We start from the raw sequence: 16000 nt of genomic DNA, 5'->3' as shown, positions 1-16000 counted from the left end.
TTGTCAACGTGTCCCTGTAGCTTCTTCAGTGCCGGTGTCAGGAAAAGGTTTCCCGCTGTTGTTTTTCCTCGGGGTGCTTAGAGGCGAGGCGAGGCGAGTCCCACTACGGGATCAGAAGCCCCTCGGCGACTGAGGGCCAGCCAGGAGCTCTTTGAGGGAGGGGTGCTGCCTTCCTCTCCCCACCCCCTGCCAGGGCTGGCTGAGCAGCAGCTGCTGCCTCCTCTGCTGCCCCTGAGGCGGTTGGCACTTTGGAGGGGTGCGTGTGCGTCTGGGAGAGGGAGAGATCTGGCAGAGCTGCGGCACCAGCTGGGCACGGGGGCTCCTGTCCCGGACGGCCAGAGGTCTCTTCCCAGCTGTGTTGGCAACCCTTCTTTGCTTCCCCTTCCAAGTCCTCCCAAGGCTGAAGTACCATCAGCAGAGCGCCTGGCCTGCTTGGGAAACACAGGAGTGGCAGGGCCACGAGGGCAGCGCCCGGGCTGGGTCCCCTGACTCACGGGGCCCTTCGGCTTCCGAGCTTTGGGCCCCGCAAATGAGCGTCGGCTGCCCTAGTGATGCACACGTGCAACCAGGCAGTGCTGCTCAGCAGCCAGCAGGGGGAGCCCCAGCACTGGCAAAGAGCGGAGCAGCCTGGCTGCCTTGCCTCGCGCATTGACGGAGGGGAGGCCGCTGTGCTGCTCCTGGGGAGCAGTTGGGGGGGTTTGCAGGGCCTCCCCATAGCTTTCTTTCTTCCCACCTCCCAGTCCAGCTGAGGAGCACATTCAGGCGCCCAGATCCGGGGAAGCTAAGCGACTGCAGTGTCCCCCCGGGGGCTGCCGCAAAGAAGGGGCTCAGGCTCTTCTCCAAAGCCCCTGAGCGCAGGAGGAGGAAGAGGAGCAACGGATGGAAACTCATCAAGGAGAAGAACCGCCTAGAACTACGGAGGGACTTCCTGACCGTGAGGACCACCAACCAGTGGAGCGGCTTCCCTCCAGGAGTCGTGGGTGCTCCACCCCTGGCGCTTTTCCAGAAGAGCCTGGACGGCCATTTGGCCTGAAGTGGGCTGGGCTTAGCCAGTTGAGCAGGGGTTGGGCTAGAAGACCTCCAAGGTCCCTTCCAACTCGGTCCTCCTGTTAAGTAGCTGCTCTCACCCAGCCTGGCTTCCTTGAGGGGGCAGAGATTCAGCCAGACACGTTCGGATTGTGGGGAAACGCTCACTTCCGGCTCCATGGGAGAGCAATGGGAGCCAGGGGGACCAAGTGGCGCCTGTAGGATCTCGTGGCATCCACACGCACGTGCACCAGTCAGGAAGGGGGACCAAGGCAGCCAATCCTCTTCCAAGGCCACTGGCGGATTCCGGCTGTCGCTTCCGATATTGTCTGGTCTGTCCTGGGCGGATCCTGGCCTCACTGCCCTGTCGCCCCACATCAACGCCCGGCCTTGACGAGAGCTTGAAGGGCAAGAGGAGGCCCAGATGAACACGAGGCATGTGGAAAGGGCTCCCACGGGCTCCGCAACCTTCCCTGGCCCAGAGCGGGTCAAGCTCTCCGCCGTCCTGAAGGCAGAAGTGTCTCCGTGCAGACGGACGGACAGAGGCACGGCCAAGCCTCGAGCCCCGACTGCGTTTCCAGCCACCTGAAGGGAGGCAGGCTTCAAGGCTCTCCCAGAAGGGCACGAGGCCCCTTCATGGAACAGGAGGCTGTGTTCAACCGTCACACACGGCAAAATACTCCTTTGGCCCTCCTGAATTTCCTGCCAGTCGGCTTCATGGAGTCCCTGAGGGGCCCAAGCGAAGGAGAAAGGATCGGACGCCCCTTTTTTACGCACCATGAATAATTTCCTAGGCTACTGCGCATCCAGCCCCTCCGTTTTCCCCCGGCCTTCTCTCCTGCACCCCTACAGCCCTCTGGAGCCCCCTGGAGGGCCCAATTCTGGCCTTGGAGCCGGAAAGCAAGCCAAGCACCGTCTTCTGCCTTCTGGGGATGTGCAGAAGTGGCCTTCCCTGTGCCAATTTGCCCTTTGTCCTTCCTAGCCTCGGCCCTGGGTGCAAAGGGGCATGTTCTGCCCAAAGTGACCCTTCGGGGGCTTGGGTGCCCCTGGCTTGGACCTGCCCAAGAGAACCTGGCCCCCTGCATCAGTGGCCTGCAAGGTATCCAATTGCTGGGGCTGGAGAGGGGGCCCCTTTCTGCCTGGCAGCCCCCCGTCAGCTGCCTTCTGCCTGAGCCGAATGCGGGGTGGCAGGGTGGCAGCCAGCAGACGCTCCCTGACATTGGCGCCCTGGCTGACGTGGCTCAGGCTGGGCTGGCGACTTGAGAGACAGAGGGCCAGATCCTCCTTGGCAGGGGCTGATGGGAGCAGAGCGGGGTTGCCTGCCGGGGCCTCTGGCTCAGCTGCTGGGGAGACCCCTTCAGCCAGCCGGCCGGCTCCTTCCCTCCAGCCGGTCCTGAAAGCCAGAAGCCTGTCACTTCCATCAGTGTTAAGGGTGGCCAAGGACTTGCCAGTCCCCCTGCAGCCTCGGCCTGGACGGAAGGACAGGAGAGGGGGGAGGGGACACACACACACACACACACGGACACACACACACACACACACCCCACTACAGTCGTGCCCTTTCCTTCCTAGAGCACCAGCATCCTTTGGAGGGAATGGGGGGGTGCTGTGTGCTACAACAACAAAGAGGTGGGGAGTCCCCTGGCAAGAGGCCCGGACGCCTCTCTGGTGGGCACCAGGTTGGCAGAGTCCACCTGGAGACCCTCCTGGAAAGGCACAGAAAGGGGGGAGGAAAGGGGGGAGGCTGGCGCTGGTGCCAAGGCCGCCCCCTTGAGTAGAGGGAGGACCTGGCTTGGGCCCCTCCTCCACCCCCCAGCAGAACCAACAGGGGCGGGGGCAGCTGCACCCATCCCCCCCCCTCGGTTGTTCCTGGCAGACAGCAGCCCCGCTGTGGGATGCAGCAATAAAGGGCAGCGAAGCTTAGGATTTTATGCAGCCATAAAAGATAATGCCAGCCATAAAGAGGGGGGCATTGCCCAGCCCTGGGGGAGCAGGAGCGTGGGAGGGGGCTTCTTCCTCCCCGCCCCCCCGCAGGCAGAGAGGCCAGGAGCAGCTGGGGGGGGGGCAACAGGGGGCCAGGAAGAAGCCAAAGAGCCTGGGCAGGGCAGGAGAGCGCTGGGGGCCCTGGCTGAGGGTGCAGCGGGGGGGCGAGGGGGCACAGGGGTGGCAACAGGATGGCACCCAGTGACTATTCACTTGCGCCCCCTCCCCACCCCCAGCCCTTCCTGATTCTGGTGACTGCCTCTGGACTCGGGACACCTCTGCAGACCCGGCCTGGGCTGGTGCTTGCGGGGTGGGGTGGGGGTTCCTGTTGGTTTGTAAGGTGTCCTTCCGAGCAGCCCCCCCTTCCCCCCCAAGAAGCCAGAGCTGCCGTCTCTAGGGAAGGTGGCCGTCCCTCCCGCTTGGGCAGGGCAGGAGTGCTCCACCGAGCAGCTTTGATGTGACACCCGCCACCCCGCTGTTGGTGAGGGTGTCCCGGGGGAGGAACTGCCGTCCCACCTCCCTCCAATCCCTGGCGGGGGCAAGGGCAAAATGGCAGCCTCCAAGCCAAGTCCGTAGGAGGGATTTCTCCTTCATAAGGACTGGCTGGCCTGGATTCATCCTGCCCCCCCCCAGAGCCCCCACCCCCAGAGGACTCCCCCCCCCAGTTGTCCTTGCTGAGTGGAGCCACAGCCAAGGGAAAAGCAGCCGGAAAAGCAGCGGGAATTTCCTGCAACTTTGCAGCCCCGCTTTCGATCCCGGCTGTTCTTCCCTGGGGGATCTTGAGGGGTGTTTGTGTCTGTGTCAAAGGGGTGCAAATGGGAACAGAAAAGCCGAGAGAGCCCCCCCCCCCACCGCCCCCCAGGCTAAATGCCAGGAAGGAAGGTCCAAAATCTAACGGCCAGAGCAGCCCACAAGCCCCCTCCCAAGCTGCTCGCACCCGTTGGGGTGGGGGGAATGTTGAGTAAGGCGGAGGGTGGATTTGTAGGCAGGAAAGTGGCTTCCCAGGTTGCAGACATTAGCTAATGTGTTCACTCTCAGCGGTGGCTTCACAACACACCAGCCTCCTATCTGGGTAAACACAACATCACAGCTATATTTGTGTCACACGCTTTGCCCAAGCCAATCAGTCCCCGTAGGGCTTAAAACGCACGGGAGGCTGGATTTAACGTCCACCCGCGTGGCTCAGCCCTACTTGGGTCACGGCTGGCCAAGACCCCCTTGGACCTCTGGGCAGATGCTTGATCACGTCCTGGTGTATCTGAGATAGGCCTGGATATCAAGTACCCAGGTATCTCGGGTATCTCTCACCCCCATGGAGGACATCCCGGTCAAGACCGAGTTGGAAAACACAGCTTCCCTCTGCGGGGTGGGTGGGGTGGGGGGCAGCCCCAGTGAGTTGCAGGGGGAAACGGGGTGCCTACGTCTCCCCCTTTCTGCCAGCTGCTTGGCCCCCGGGCGAAGGGCACCCAGGCCTACGCTGGGACTGGGCCTGGCTCTCGAGGGACCAGTCAGGCAGGGCTCCAAGGCCAAAGTCAAACCTTCCCGCCTGGCCCTGAATGGCCCCCGGGGAGCTGGCTGAGTCCCCCCCCCCCACTGGCTCCCCTTCCTCAGCCAGGCGTGACAGGCAGCTGTTTCCCTGTCTTTGCTACCTGCGCTCATCCATCAAGCCCATCGATCGGCCCTGGTGGGGCTTTATTAATGATCTTGTCAGTGGCCGGGTGCAGAGGAGCCGGGGCCTGTCGGGAGTGATGGATCGGGGAGAGCTACGGCTGCTATTTATTCCCCCGCGACCTTGCCTCCCCCCATCGTGGCTTGCTCAAGAGTTATGAATGTGAGACATGATAATTTGATATTGATCTATACGGTAAGTGAAGAAATTCACTGTGCGCTGATGTTTTAACAAAGGGGATGCCTTCATCCTTCCCCCTGGGGGGCAGGGCGGGGGGGCACAGCTGGCCAGCCTTCTTCCTGCCATCTCCCCACCCCAGGGATGACTTGTGGGGAGGAGAGACGTTGAGTGTCCTCTCATTTTCACAGGTAAGCGCCAGGATGTCCCCCAGAGGCACCGGACTCCAACTCCCACTGTTCCTTGCCTGCCTCCAGGACACCTGTGGGGCCTGGGGTGGAGGAAGGGTGCAGGACCAAGGAGGGGGAGTCCAGTTATGTTGAAATGTCTTGTGAACTCACCCTGCCTCTCTTGCACGGGTGTGGAGGCTGACAGGGCCAAGGGGGCCTCCTCCAGAACCCCATGCAACCAAAGAAGCTTTGAGGGGCGGGTGGCAGACTGTCACCTGCCCAAGCAAAAGGTCTAGGCAGGTGAAGGGGCTCGACTGGGAAAAGGGATAGCAACAGCAGCCTCCATTAAGTCTGGCTGACCCAACGGCCAAGGCAGAAGCCGACAGAAGAGGCCAGAGGCTTCCCAGCTTAGCTCTGGGCTGCAGGCGAGATGATGGTCACCTTCAGCCTTCCCTGGCCTGAAGTCTCCCAGAAGATCCACCCCACCCCACCCCAAAGGGAGCTGCATCCCCACCAGACGCACCCCAGACCCCTTCTCCTGGGACACCCCGTCACCCTGGCCAGCACAGGTCCCAAGAGGGCATCCAGCCACCCATGGCTGGCTGGGAAAGTCCCAGGATCCAAGGTTTCTCTCGGAGGAAGGCCAAGGTCTAGACAGGAGGTAAGGAGGGAGAGAGAGAGGGAGAGAGAGAGAGAAGCGATGCCCCTGTGTTGTTACGGAAGGTCGGTCGGCCTTTATTTCTTCCTCCCAAAGAACCGCTTCCTCCCCTCCACAGTCTGGAGCCACCCAGGAGGAGGAGGAGGCTGTGCTGAAGCGTGCAAGAGGACAGACCGCGACTGGCAATTTACGGAGGAGGGTTATTAGCCGTCCCTGGGCTGAGATTACATTCCTCTAATGAAGGCCCCTTTTACAGCACCATAAAAATTGAGCAGGTCCCGTGCAGTTGGGTGGGTGGTGGGTGGGGGGAAATTCTTCGGAAAAAGAGAATGAGGGAAAGAAGAACAGAAATGGGGGGAGAAAAGTCGTGGAGAAACACCCCCCCCAGGACACAGAATGAATGCGCAAAAGCAGCAGCGTCCCCTAAGGGCCCAGACAGACAGACACACACACGCACACACACAGGGCCAGGGGCCACAGCGGTTGATGCCAAGTGAGAAACGGTGGAGCCCAAGCCCCTGGGGGGGGGGGGCTCCCCTGCTGCTCTGCGAGGCCTTTGGGGCGGGGTCCTCGGCCAGGGAAGCAGCAGCTGGAAAAGGACCCGCCAACGTCCTCAGCTAGCCGGGGAGGGAGGGTCTTGCTGAGGGACCCTGGCAGCTTAGTGAGAAATACATTCAGGGACAGAAATGAGAATATTAATTTAATGTGGATTTTTAAAAAGCCGGAGCTGCGCAGGAGGAGCGTGGAAAAGGGGGGGAGGTGACCTGAATGGACGTGACTTCCGTTTTGAGCGGCTTGCCTTCCCGACACGCACAATCCCGCGTTGGATTCCTTGGCTCCGCAGGCGCGCTTGGGGGAGGGACTCCCCCTTCCTCAGAGGGGAGGGGAGGTTTCGGGCCCACGTTTCCCCATCTTTGGGAGGGGCATCAGGAGGGAGGAGGCACCTGTGCTGTGTTCGTGGCCTTCCTGCACTCTGGCTGAGCCAAGGGAGGCCGTGGCTTCTGTCCGCCTCCCGCAGGGCCACAGGCCACGCCAGGGCCTCTTCCCCATCCGCCAGCAGACCTCGTGTTCCTGGTAGGCCAGCGCAGGAGGAGCGGAGCAGCGGAGCAAGGCCTCCTCTGCCGCTAATGAGCCCAGGCCCTGTTCGGTCTTCCGGGTGACGAGCTAAAGGCAAGTCAACCCCCAAGGATCAGGGTCCGGCTTTGAAGGAAGGGCGTCCAGTCCTGCTCTTCGGCCACAGAGACCCGCGCTCCATCGGGCCGAGGCAGAGGCTTTCACAAGGTGCTGTAGAATTGTTTGAGCAGCTGCTTCTTATCCACCTTGCCCATCTGGTTGCGGGGAATTTCCTCCACCAGGAGCAGCTCAGAAGGGATGGTGTAAGAGGGCATGGTCTCCCTGGGCACAGGAGGGCCCCTCAGTTAGCGAAGAGGCTGCAGACAACTCCCCCCTCCTCCCTCCGGTGCCGCCTCAAGGGGAAGAAGAGGCGGGGGGCTCAGGAAGAACAAGGGCGTCCCTGCCTTCGGCCTCTGGTGCATCAACTTACCTGGCCCATTTCTTGAGGGTCTGGAGAGACAATTCCTGGCTCTTGCGGAGTTCCACCACTGCGCTGACCTTCTGACCCCAGACAAGGTCCGGGGCACCGATCACGGCAACATCTGCGGGAGAGGAGAAGGGAGGACAAGGGCGTTGGGGAAAGGACCGGAGTCCCTCTTGCCTACCAGCCACCCTGGACTCGCAAGCGAAGACGGACCCTGTCAGTCAATCAGTTGACTCAGCTAATCTTAGGAACCGGGGCGGGGGGCGGGGCGGGCAGAGGGCTGGAGCTGATGTCATTGGCCCTAACTCGTTCAGGCACTTTTATGCATCTGTCCAGTCTTTGTTTAATTTTACAGTCTTTTAAAGTAGCTCCTTCGTGGCATTTGAAAGAGATCACTTCACCCTTCTGCCTGGGAGAATGGGCCCGGCAGAAAGAAAGAAAAAAACAGATTTTGCAGCTTCTTGGTAAAATGCCACCTACATAATTAGCCGTCCATTAATCAGCCCCAAAACGTGACAGCACCTGCAATGCTGGGGTGGGCCAGCAGGTGGCGCTCCACTTCCAGGGCGCTGATCTTGTAACCTCCACTCTTGATGATGTCCACCGAGGTGCGTCCCCTGATCCAGTAGCTGCCTTCCTGATACACAGCGGTGTCCCCTGGGGAAAGGAGAGAGCGGGGTGGGTGTGTGATGGGCACAGCTTCTGGGGATGGGGCCCAGGAACAGAACCAGGGTGCCAGAGCTGAGAGGCCCTCCCAGCTGGCCTCGATCTGGCACTAACGCCAACTACGGGGCCCCCCGAAGGGCTTTCGGTGCCACCTTCAAAGGGCAGCCTCTGCCTCGGCTGCCCCCTCCTCCTTTGGGCACACTTCCGTCCCCCTCCAGCCCAGCCCGCTTGGCTCTTGAGACCTTGGCTCTTTGGATGGGTTGGGGGGGGGGGCTTGGGTGTAATCAGAGGGAGGGGCTTCAATCCCAACTAAGGCACTTCCCTGCAGGTATGGCGGGTCACACGGAACGATGGAGGGCAATCCACAGAGCTGCTGCCCTTCGGGGAAAGGGGAATTGGAGTGCCCATCGCTTGAGGGGCCGAGGAGGCCACGAGGAGGCCAGGGCAGTGAGCCGCTTCACCCACCCCTCCACCAGCCACAAAATCGCTCTCCCCTCCCAAGCACCATCCTTGGTGGGCTCCTGCTGAGATGGAGGCTGGACCCTCTCCCCGGTTTGAAGGACCATCGGTGGCCTTCAAACACCAGGACCTCTCCTTCCTTGGACAAGGGCGTTTTCCCTGGCGGATCTATTCCTCTCACCCCCAGAGAGGGAGGTTCTGGCACGGAAGCTCCTCCCTGAAGCAAGCCATAGCTGCAGCAACCCTTGGGGCACCATGGGAGGGATGGGCAAGGATTGGGGAAAGACAAAGAGCTGGCAGGGAGCAGCTGGTGGATCTGGCCAAGGGTGCTACTTAGCGGGTGCAGAACACACCCTTAAAAACCTCTGTGGCATCAAGTGGGAGCCAAGGAGCACGTGGACCCCTTTAATCCAACCTTTCCTGGGTGACCAACAACGGGCACGGAAGAGGGCATCGCTCAGTCTCCTTGGACCTCCAGGAGGAAGTATTTTTCGGATCTTTTTCCTGCCAAACCTGACCCAGGAAATTATCCCTGCCATCCGCTGGCCGGGTTCCCCAAACCCCACCGAGCGAAGGCTGCCGGATAAACGGCTCTCTCTCCAAAGGGAGATTTTCACGGGTGGAAAAGAGGCGCCGGAGGGGCGAAGATGGGGGGTGGGGAAGGATGGTAAACAATTAGAGGGGAGGAGATTAATGAGGGGTGGGGGGAAGGGCTGTCCCCACCGCAGTCGGGCGAAAGGTGGAGCTGAGGTTGGTGATGTGTTATGGACAGCAACCTCCCCACAGGAGAACTGCACCGAGAGCTCCCCATCTGCTCGCATAGATCACAGACTTCATTCCAGTTTATTAGCTGGAATAAATCATAAATATTTCATTATACATCAACGGTGCTCGACTCCGAGAAGGCGTAATCTATCACCCCCAATGCTCCCCATGACCCGCCATCGCGCATTAAGCTTTCCAGTCTATTAAACAAGATTGATACAGCACACTGGATGGACTGGGGAATGTGTTTATAACACACCCGGGGGACCGGGGCAGAGAATGGTCTCAAGGAAAGGGAGGTTCGGTTGCTCGCTAAGGTCAAGGAGCCGGTGGGGGAGGGGCAGGTTCCGCCAGAGGGGAGTTCATCTCGTCCAGACCCCCCTGTTCCAGGCGCCCCAGAGCCCTTGTGGGTCACCAAAGGTTGCAGGGTAGGGCTGTTCCTACCACCCACCAGTCTCACGGCATCTCCGGACCCGCAAGAGGATGCCACGGGGTACAAACCTGGGTGACCTCCCTGCCCAAAAGGTTTTGGCCTCAGCCAGAGACCTGCCTAACCACCAGACCTTGCAGAGAAGAGGCCGAGCGCCTCCGCCTGAGCTCCGTCGTCATTCGGGAGAGGCTCCAGTTTAGCCAACGTGCTTGGGAGGCCCCTCATTTCTTGGGTTAAAGGAGGCAAAGACTCCCTTCCTGGCCCCCCCATCCCGCTCCCCCCCACGAGAACCTTCTGTCTTGGCTCCCCACACTTGGATTACAAACGCCGAGGTGAAAAGCCAAGTTTTCGCCTTTCAGGGCCAGTTGGCCTAGTGGTTAGGAGCGCTGGAGCAAAGCCAGAGGGCTGCAAGTGCCAGTCTTGCAACAGATACAAAAACCAGCCGGGCGACTCTGGGACCAGCGATTTCTTTTCTCTCCCGGGAAGAAGGAGACGTTGGTCAACCACGTCCCCAAAACATGCCAAAAAGCAGCAGGGACTTTTTCCTGCCGTTGCCAAGAACGGGGCTGGAGGATCCGTCTCTCTTGGGGAGGGTGAGAGGTGGGATCCGAATGCAGTAAAATTGACGAACGCGTGGAGAGGAAGAGGGACAGGAGAGAGAAGCCTAAAGGCTCCCACCAGGGAAGAAACCTCACGCCCGTAGCTCTGCTCCCTTTTCCAAATTCCAGACCCCGGCAAGTGATGGGGAGTCTCAGGCCAAAAGACTAGACCTTGTTCATCAATTAATTCATCAGGATTTTTTAAAAATACTAAATAGACCTTTTAGGATCCACTATTTCCCCCAGTTGCTCTAAATCAGGGGTCCCCAAACTTGGCAACTTTAAGGCCTGTGGACTTCAACTCCCAGAATTCCCCAGCCAGTTGAAGTCCACCAGTCTTAAAGTTGCCAAGTTTGGGGACCTCCGATTTAAATCTTCCTCCAAGATCCAGGGGCTCCTTCCCCTCCTTGGCTCTGCAGCCCCCCTGGCCACTCCCTTTACCCCCGGCTCTTCCGAGGCCGGGGGAGGGGCCAGGTGGAGAAGAGCAGAGGGCCGGAGTCATGGCTCCGTCCGGTGGACCAGGCGGGGGCGGGGGGGGTGTCGGCTGAGAGCAGGGAGGGGGAGCAGATGGAGGGGTGCTCTGGGGAGACGCTCCCCCAAAGGGTCTCGCAAAAGGGAGGCCGACTCTCGCTTATTACATGGAAATCCAGCATTCCCACTAATTACAGAGCTCAAAATGGCTAACCGTAAAGTACGGATAAAATAATGACGTCATTAAGGCACATAGAAAAGACTCAACGGCAGCCGATTCTGACAGTAAGTCAGCTTAGCGGCGAACAAAAGGGGTCTTCCTCGCTGAGGAAGGGATGGAGCCAGCCCGGCCCCCCCTTGGGAGGGGTGGCTGTCTCAGAGGAAGGGGAGGCAGCCCCAAGTCTTGGCAACAACGAGGAGACACGAAAGGGGGCAAGAGTGGGGTGAATAAGCAGGAGCCCCTGGCAGACCCCGGAACTGAAGCCCGAACTCAGTCGAGATCAGGAAAACCCAACCGGGGCCACTTTAAGGCCTGTGGACTCGAACTGCCGGAGTTCCCCACACAGCCATGGGGGTTGAGGTCCACAGGTATTAAATGAGCCAAGGTTGGACACCTCTGTGTATTTTTAATACACAGTATTTTTAAAGAGGAGGGGAGGGTGGTGGAGTGGGAGGCAACCGAGATTCCCACCACCACCACCAGCCCCGGACTAATATTCATATCCTCCGTTGGGTTCGCTCACCTGCCCTGACATTTAGGTATAACCTCAGGTGAGCTGTTGGGGTGACAACATCCCACAACAGAGCCTGGACAAGCAAGCGGGCCACAATGTCCGGGCCCCCCATGGGACCACAAAAGCCAAGATGGCGAGGAAGCCGCGGTGCTGTGGCCAAAACTCTCCAGCCTTGAAAGCGAAAGAAAGCGGGAAGGAGGGAGGGAGGCAAAGGTGCGGAGACCCCCCCCCCCCGCAGAAGTATTTCCAGGCGACCCAGCTGGGGGAAAAGGGGCAGCCCACCTCATCCTGAAGGATCAAAGGGCCTTCTTGCTGCAGGCTGCTGGCCTGAGGGAAGAACCAACAGCTTGTCCCAACTGCTCTCCTCTCCCAGGAGTAAGTGGGGGACCCACCTGAAGCCACCTGGGCTGCTGCAGGCTCAGGCCTCTGGCCAGGGGGGTCTGTGGCCACCCAGAGCCCCTCCCCGCCTCGGAAGAGCCCCAGAGAGCGCAAGAGCGCAGAGAAGTGAGGGGAGGGTCATTAAAAATGGGGACTCTCTCCCCCCCCCCCCACTAGCATTTAAGTATTTATAGCCAGTGCTGCAGATGGCGAAAAGGGAATGGCAGGGAAAAGGGCCCGCTGTGCCTCTCGGCAGCTTGAGAAGCCAAATCCTGGCTGTAAGTAATTGGAATAACCAAGATGCTGGAGTTAACACACACACACACACACACACACACACACACACACACACACACACACCCAGAGGCCCCCTCCTCTCCTTCACTGCGCCGCGCCTCTACTCCCTTCGGAGAACAGCTCTGGGATCAATGACACGCCAGGCAAAAGCCTGCCACAGCCCCCGCCCGCCCCCCGCTTTCCCAGGAGGGGGCACCTTCTTGGGAACCTTCGGAAGATGATGATCAAATAATCCAGGCAGGCGGCAACAGGAGGAGGTCTGGGGGCTTTGGCAGTGGCCGCCGCAGTGGGGAGGCTCGTCTGGGGGAGGGTCTCTAGGCAAGGGGGCTGCCCGCCTCCCCTCTTTCCCCTCCTGCTCCCTCGCTGGGAGTCAAGAGGCCCCCCAGGGAGGGTCTTCTGGAGAGCAGAGGCCACCCCCCACCCCCACCCCGGAGGTCATTATCTGGCCAGGATTACACAAGGGGAGGAAGAGGGAATCAGGAGGCTTGGAGACCCAGCTGCTTCAAAGGGGGAACGCGGCTTCACCAGCTCCCTGGGCAAACCAGGCCGTGGAATGAAAGGGGAAGCGGGCTTCGAGGTCTCGGCTGGCGTCTGAGAAGCCAAGGCCTCCCTTCCTGGGGGACGGATGGGTGGGTGGAAAGGAAGCTGGGAGGAAGGGGGCTGCAAGGGACTCCCTGCCACTGGCCTTCCCCACCAGCCTCACCCCGTTTTCTCTCTCACACCCACCCACCCACCCATAAAAGAGAGGAGCTCTGCGGCTGACCAGAGGCTCGTCTCAGACCCCCGTGGGGGCGTCTGGTGTGCGCATTCAAGGCGGGACAACAAAATGGAAGGTAGGAAGAGACAGATCTGATGTCCCAAGACGCGGCTGGTCTTCCTTGGCCGTTTTCTCCCCTTGGACAAACCTTCTGCAGACTAAAGGAGCTTCTTGGACGGGAAGGGGAAGATTTTCAAAGGGTAAAAACCGAGGGAGACCAGCTGCCTTTGGGGCCACCCTGACCCGCAGGGCGGAGGACTTCTGCCCAGGCAAATCCCGCTGTTCCCAAGGCCTCTGCTAGGATGACGCCTCTCTTGGATTGGACTCGCCCTGCTAGCAAGTGGCAGGAGAACTTCATTAAGCAATAATTTTAAAGAACAAAAATAGTATTAATCAAATTTACAGCTGGGAGAGAGGCTGTAAACAAACAAGGGGGAAAAAATGCATGCTAGGATTTTAATGAGACCCGTTTCTATTTATAACTGGCTCTGAACAGGCAGGAGCCATTTCCCTCTCAGGTGTGAACACCCACAAAGGGAAACAAATGCCCGCCTCAAAGTGGGAAACACCTGCTCCGCTCCCGAGACGGGGAAGGTGCCAGGGAAAGCTGCTGCCAACTCTCGGCGAGGGCACCACGCCGATCCGTCTGCGTAACCCTGTGCGGCGGCTGGCATCCAAGGGCAGGCCGGGACTGGCAAAGGGAGCCTCGCTAAGCTAAGAAGAAGAGGCCGCAAGTCCCATCGGGCGTCCGCAACAAAGTCAGCGGGAGGGATGTGCCCGGGGCGCCCCAAGTCCACATGGATTCAACAGGCCCACCCGGGCCTTTCGCGGAGGGGATCCTGGGCCCCCAAGCCCCCCGGGGAAAAGCTGAGGCAGCCTTCAGGCAGTTGTGGCCTCTTCCCCCCAGGCAGGGAACCTCCGGAGCCCCCCCCGAGCCCCCCCGGACTGCCAGTTATTTCAATTTGCCTGGCCTGATTCCCTTCTCGGACTTCCCCTAGTGGGAGGCTGAATGCTGCCCCCTTTCCAGGGCCCTGGGAGTGCTGGCGGTTCTCCTGACGTGCTTTTTAAGTGGCGCCGCAGCTCTTGAGCCTCACGGAGAGGGGATGACCCTCCAGGGACCCAGGAGAAGCCCCCGTTAAAGAAGCACCGAGCGGCTTCTCAGCCTCCTGCTGGAAAGTCCGCTTTACGGCTGGCACGGTCCCTGGAGACTTTTCAATCGGTGCACCTCCCACACCGCACACATGCTGGAAGGCAACTGCAGGCTCCCTGAGTGGCTGCGCCTTCCGGCCTCTGGGGAGCTTAGGGCTTCTGAAAGCAACGGGATCCGAAGGCTAAGAAGCAGGACTTGGCTGCTCTCTCCAAAGGGCGACGCCGGCAGCCCTCGCGCTCTGCTGCGTTGGGGAAGAGAGGAGCCGTTTAAAGCCCCCGTCAAGCAAGTTAAATAACTCGACTTTCTTAATGACATATTAATCAAAGTGCATTGATTCCCGAATCAGATTCTGTTGCCAAAGGAGCCTTTGATCTTCCCAGCCCCGACGCAGGCATTGGGGGAGTTTTATTCTGACAGGTACAATATAGCAATCAATAAAATCTTATTATATGGAGCTGATATACATGGATTTGCTCCGAGGATTTATGCGCCACTTTCAGAGCCGGGACTATTTCATGCCTCTGCTTCAACCTGTAATTGAAAATAAATCTCTCAAAACACTCCCAGGTTCTGCTCCTGGACGAGTTAGCAGCGGGAACGGCGCCGGCCTTTCCACGGGGGAAATGTAGCGCTGTCACCTTGCTTCTCCGGCCACTTAGCCAGCGTTTCCCTGCTGAGAAACCCTTTGCTGGGCAGGCAAGTCACAGGGATGGCTGGGGGACGCTCCCCCGGGCTGAATCAGTCACACCCACCACCCGCCAGTCCTGGAAGAACCCCAAAGCCACCAATGCCGGTTCCTCTAAAGAGGGACGGGAGGCGGCCGTTTCCTGCACTGTTTCTTAGCAGCCGCCCTTTAGCTACCCACAAGAGTGGCTGTTTGTAACTTGGCTCACTTGCCTGAGCAACCCGGGACTATCTGTCCTGAATGCCTGCGGGGGATTCCTGCTGGTGCATCACCAGATCGTGCCGATGCCCTCATTTTACAGTAATTTAAGGTCCGAGGCTGGCCTAAGAGGGCAGAAGCACCCCAGACCCCCCTGGGCTCTCTTGGAGCGGCTCTTCTTGCAGATGCAAAGCAGTTTGGTTTCTCCCCTTGCAAACGCTCCCGTCCGACCAATCTGGGTACAGGGGTGCCATGACCCCCCCACCCCACCCTCATTCGACGGCTGGGGCACGGGGACACACACACACCTGAGGTTGTTTTCTGCAGCCCCAGCAGAGCTCCCTCAAGACAGGCCCTTGCCGAGGCTCCGATCGTTTGCATTCTTCAGGAATGCCGGGCGGGTAATTAACTCATTCGGAGGCAGCCTCTGAAACTGACTTAGTGTAGCATCATTGGGCTGCTGCTCCTAAAAATACATTCAGGAGCAGGAATTTCCCTGAGACACCTGACCACACACGGCCAGTACAACATTCTCTAGAGAACCTCACTCAAGAATTTTTCGTTTTGTTTTTTAAGTGAGAAAAAGAAAGGCTGGCTGGTATAGCCCCGACTGAGCCTAGGAGCGGCCTTACTCAATCGGTAGAGCTCCCAGGGGCCACTAGATGGTAGGGACAAGTCAGAATTCCCTCCGTTTCCTTTCTGCCATCTGGAGGCTGCGTTGGGGATTGCAATGCAGATCTGTGTAGGGCTGGAAGCTGGCAAAGTGGGACTCACTCAGATTCCAAGGTCACACTTGGATGCTGAAGGCTGAAAAAAGAAGGTCCAAACACCCACGCCTGAGTGGGAGGCGAAGGCTGGTCCATCCACCTCATGTTGATTATATCTTCCAGTGCATGTTTCTTCTTACTTTCTCCTTTGCAATAGGCAGCATATCGAGCTCGCTTGAGTCACTGAAGCTTCTGTGGTCATCGAATGTGGGCTGAGTTTCTGGACAGCGGAGACCAACTGCCCTGCCCCGTGAGACCGGACAGCCTGGCAGCCCTGCATCTTGCGGAAATGGCCTGGTCTCAGAGACGGACGGGGATGGGGAGGAGGAGGGGGCAGAGAAAGACCCAGGGGGTCCATGGGCAGCAGAGGAGGCCCAACGGTGTAGCCTCTGATTGGCATTTCCCTCTTAGGTCAAGGGAAGGC

General features: G+C 59.5%; 1 protein-coding gene across 2 annotated transcripts in view; it reads right to left on the bottom strand.

The window, feature by feature from the left end:
- Positions 1–6367: 6367 nt before the first annotated feature.
- The window catches only part of ACSF3 (acyl-CoA synthetase family member 3), a 31367-nt gene continuing 21734 nt past the window's right edge, over positions 6368–16000 (bottom strand). The window contains exons 8-10 of one of the 2 annotated variants that reach the window (XM_026719755.2): positions 7743–7877; positions 7227–7338; positions 6368–7078 (exon numbers count right to left, since the gene is read on the bottom strand). In XM_026719755.2, coding sequence (XP_026575540.1) covers positions 6958–7078; positions 7227–7338; positions 7743–7877 — 368 coding nt within the window. In that variant the 3' untranslated portion in view covers positions 6368–6957. The remainder of the gene's footprint in view (positions 7079–7226; positions 7339–7742; positions 7878–16000) is intronic. The other variant, XM_087940306.1, reaches the window with a different exon arrangement.

This window comes from Pseudonaja textilis, chromosome 11 (assembly GCF_049901715.1).
Source record: "Pseudonaja textilis isolate UNSWEBS1 chromosome 11, rPseTex1.2, whole genome shotgun sequence".
NCBI lineage: Eukaryota > Metazoa > Chordata > Lepidosauria > Squamata > Elapidae > Pseudonaja > Pseudonaja textilis.
Note: the sequence above shows the minus strand (reverse complement) of the source record. Positions and strands in the feature narration are given on the sequence as shown.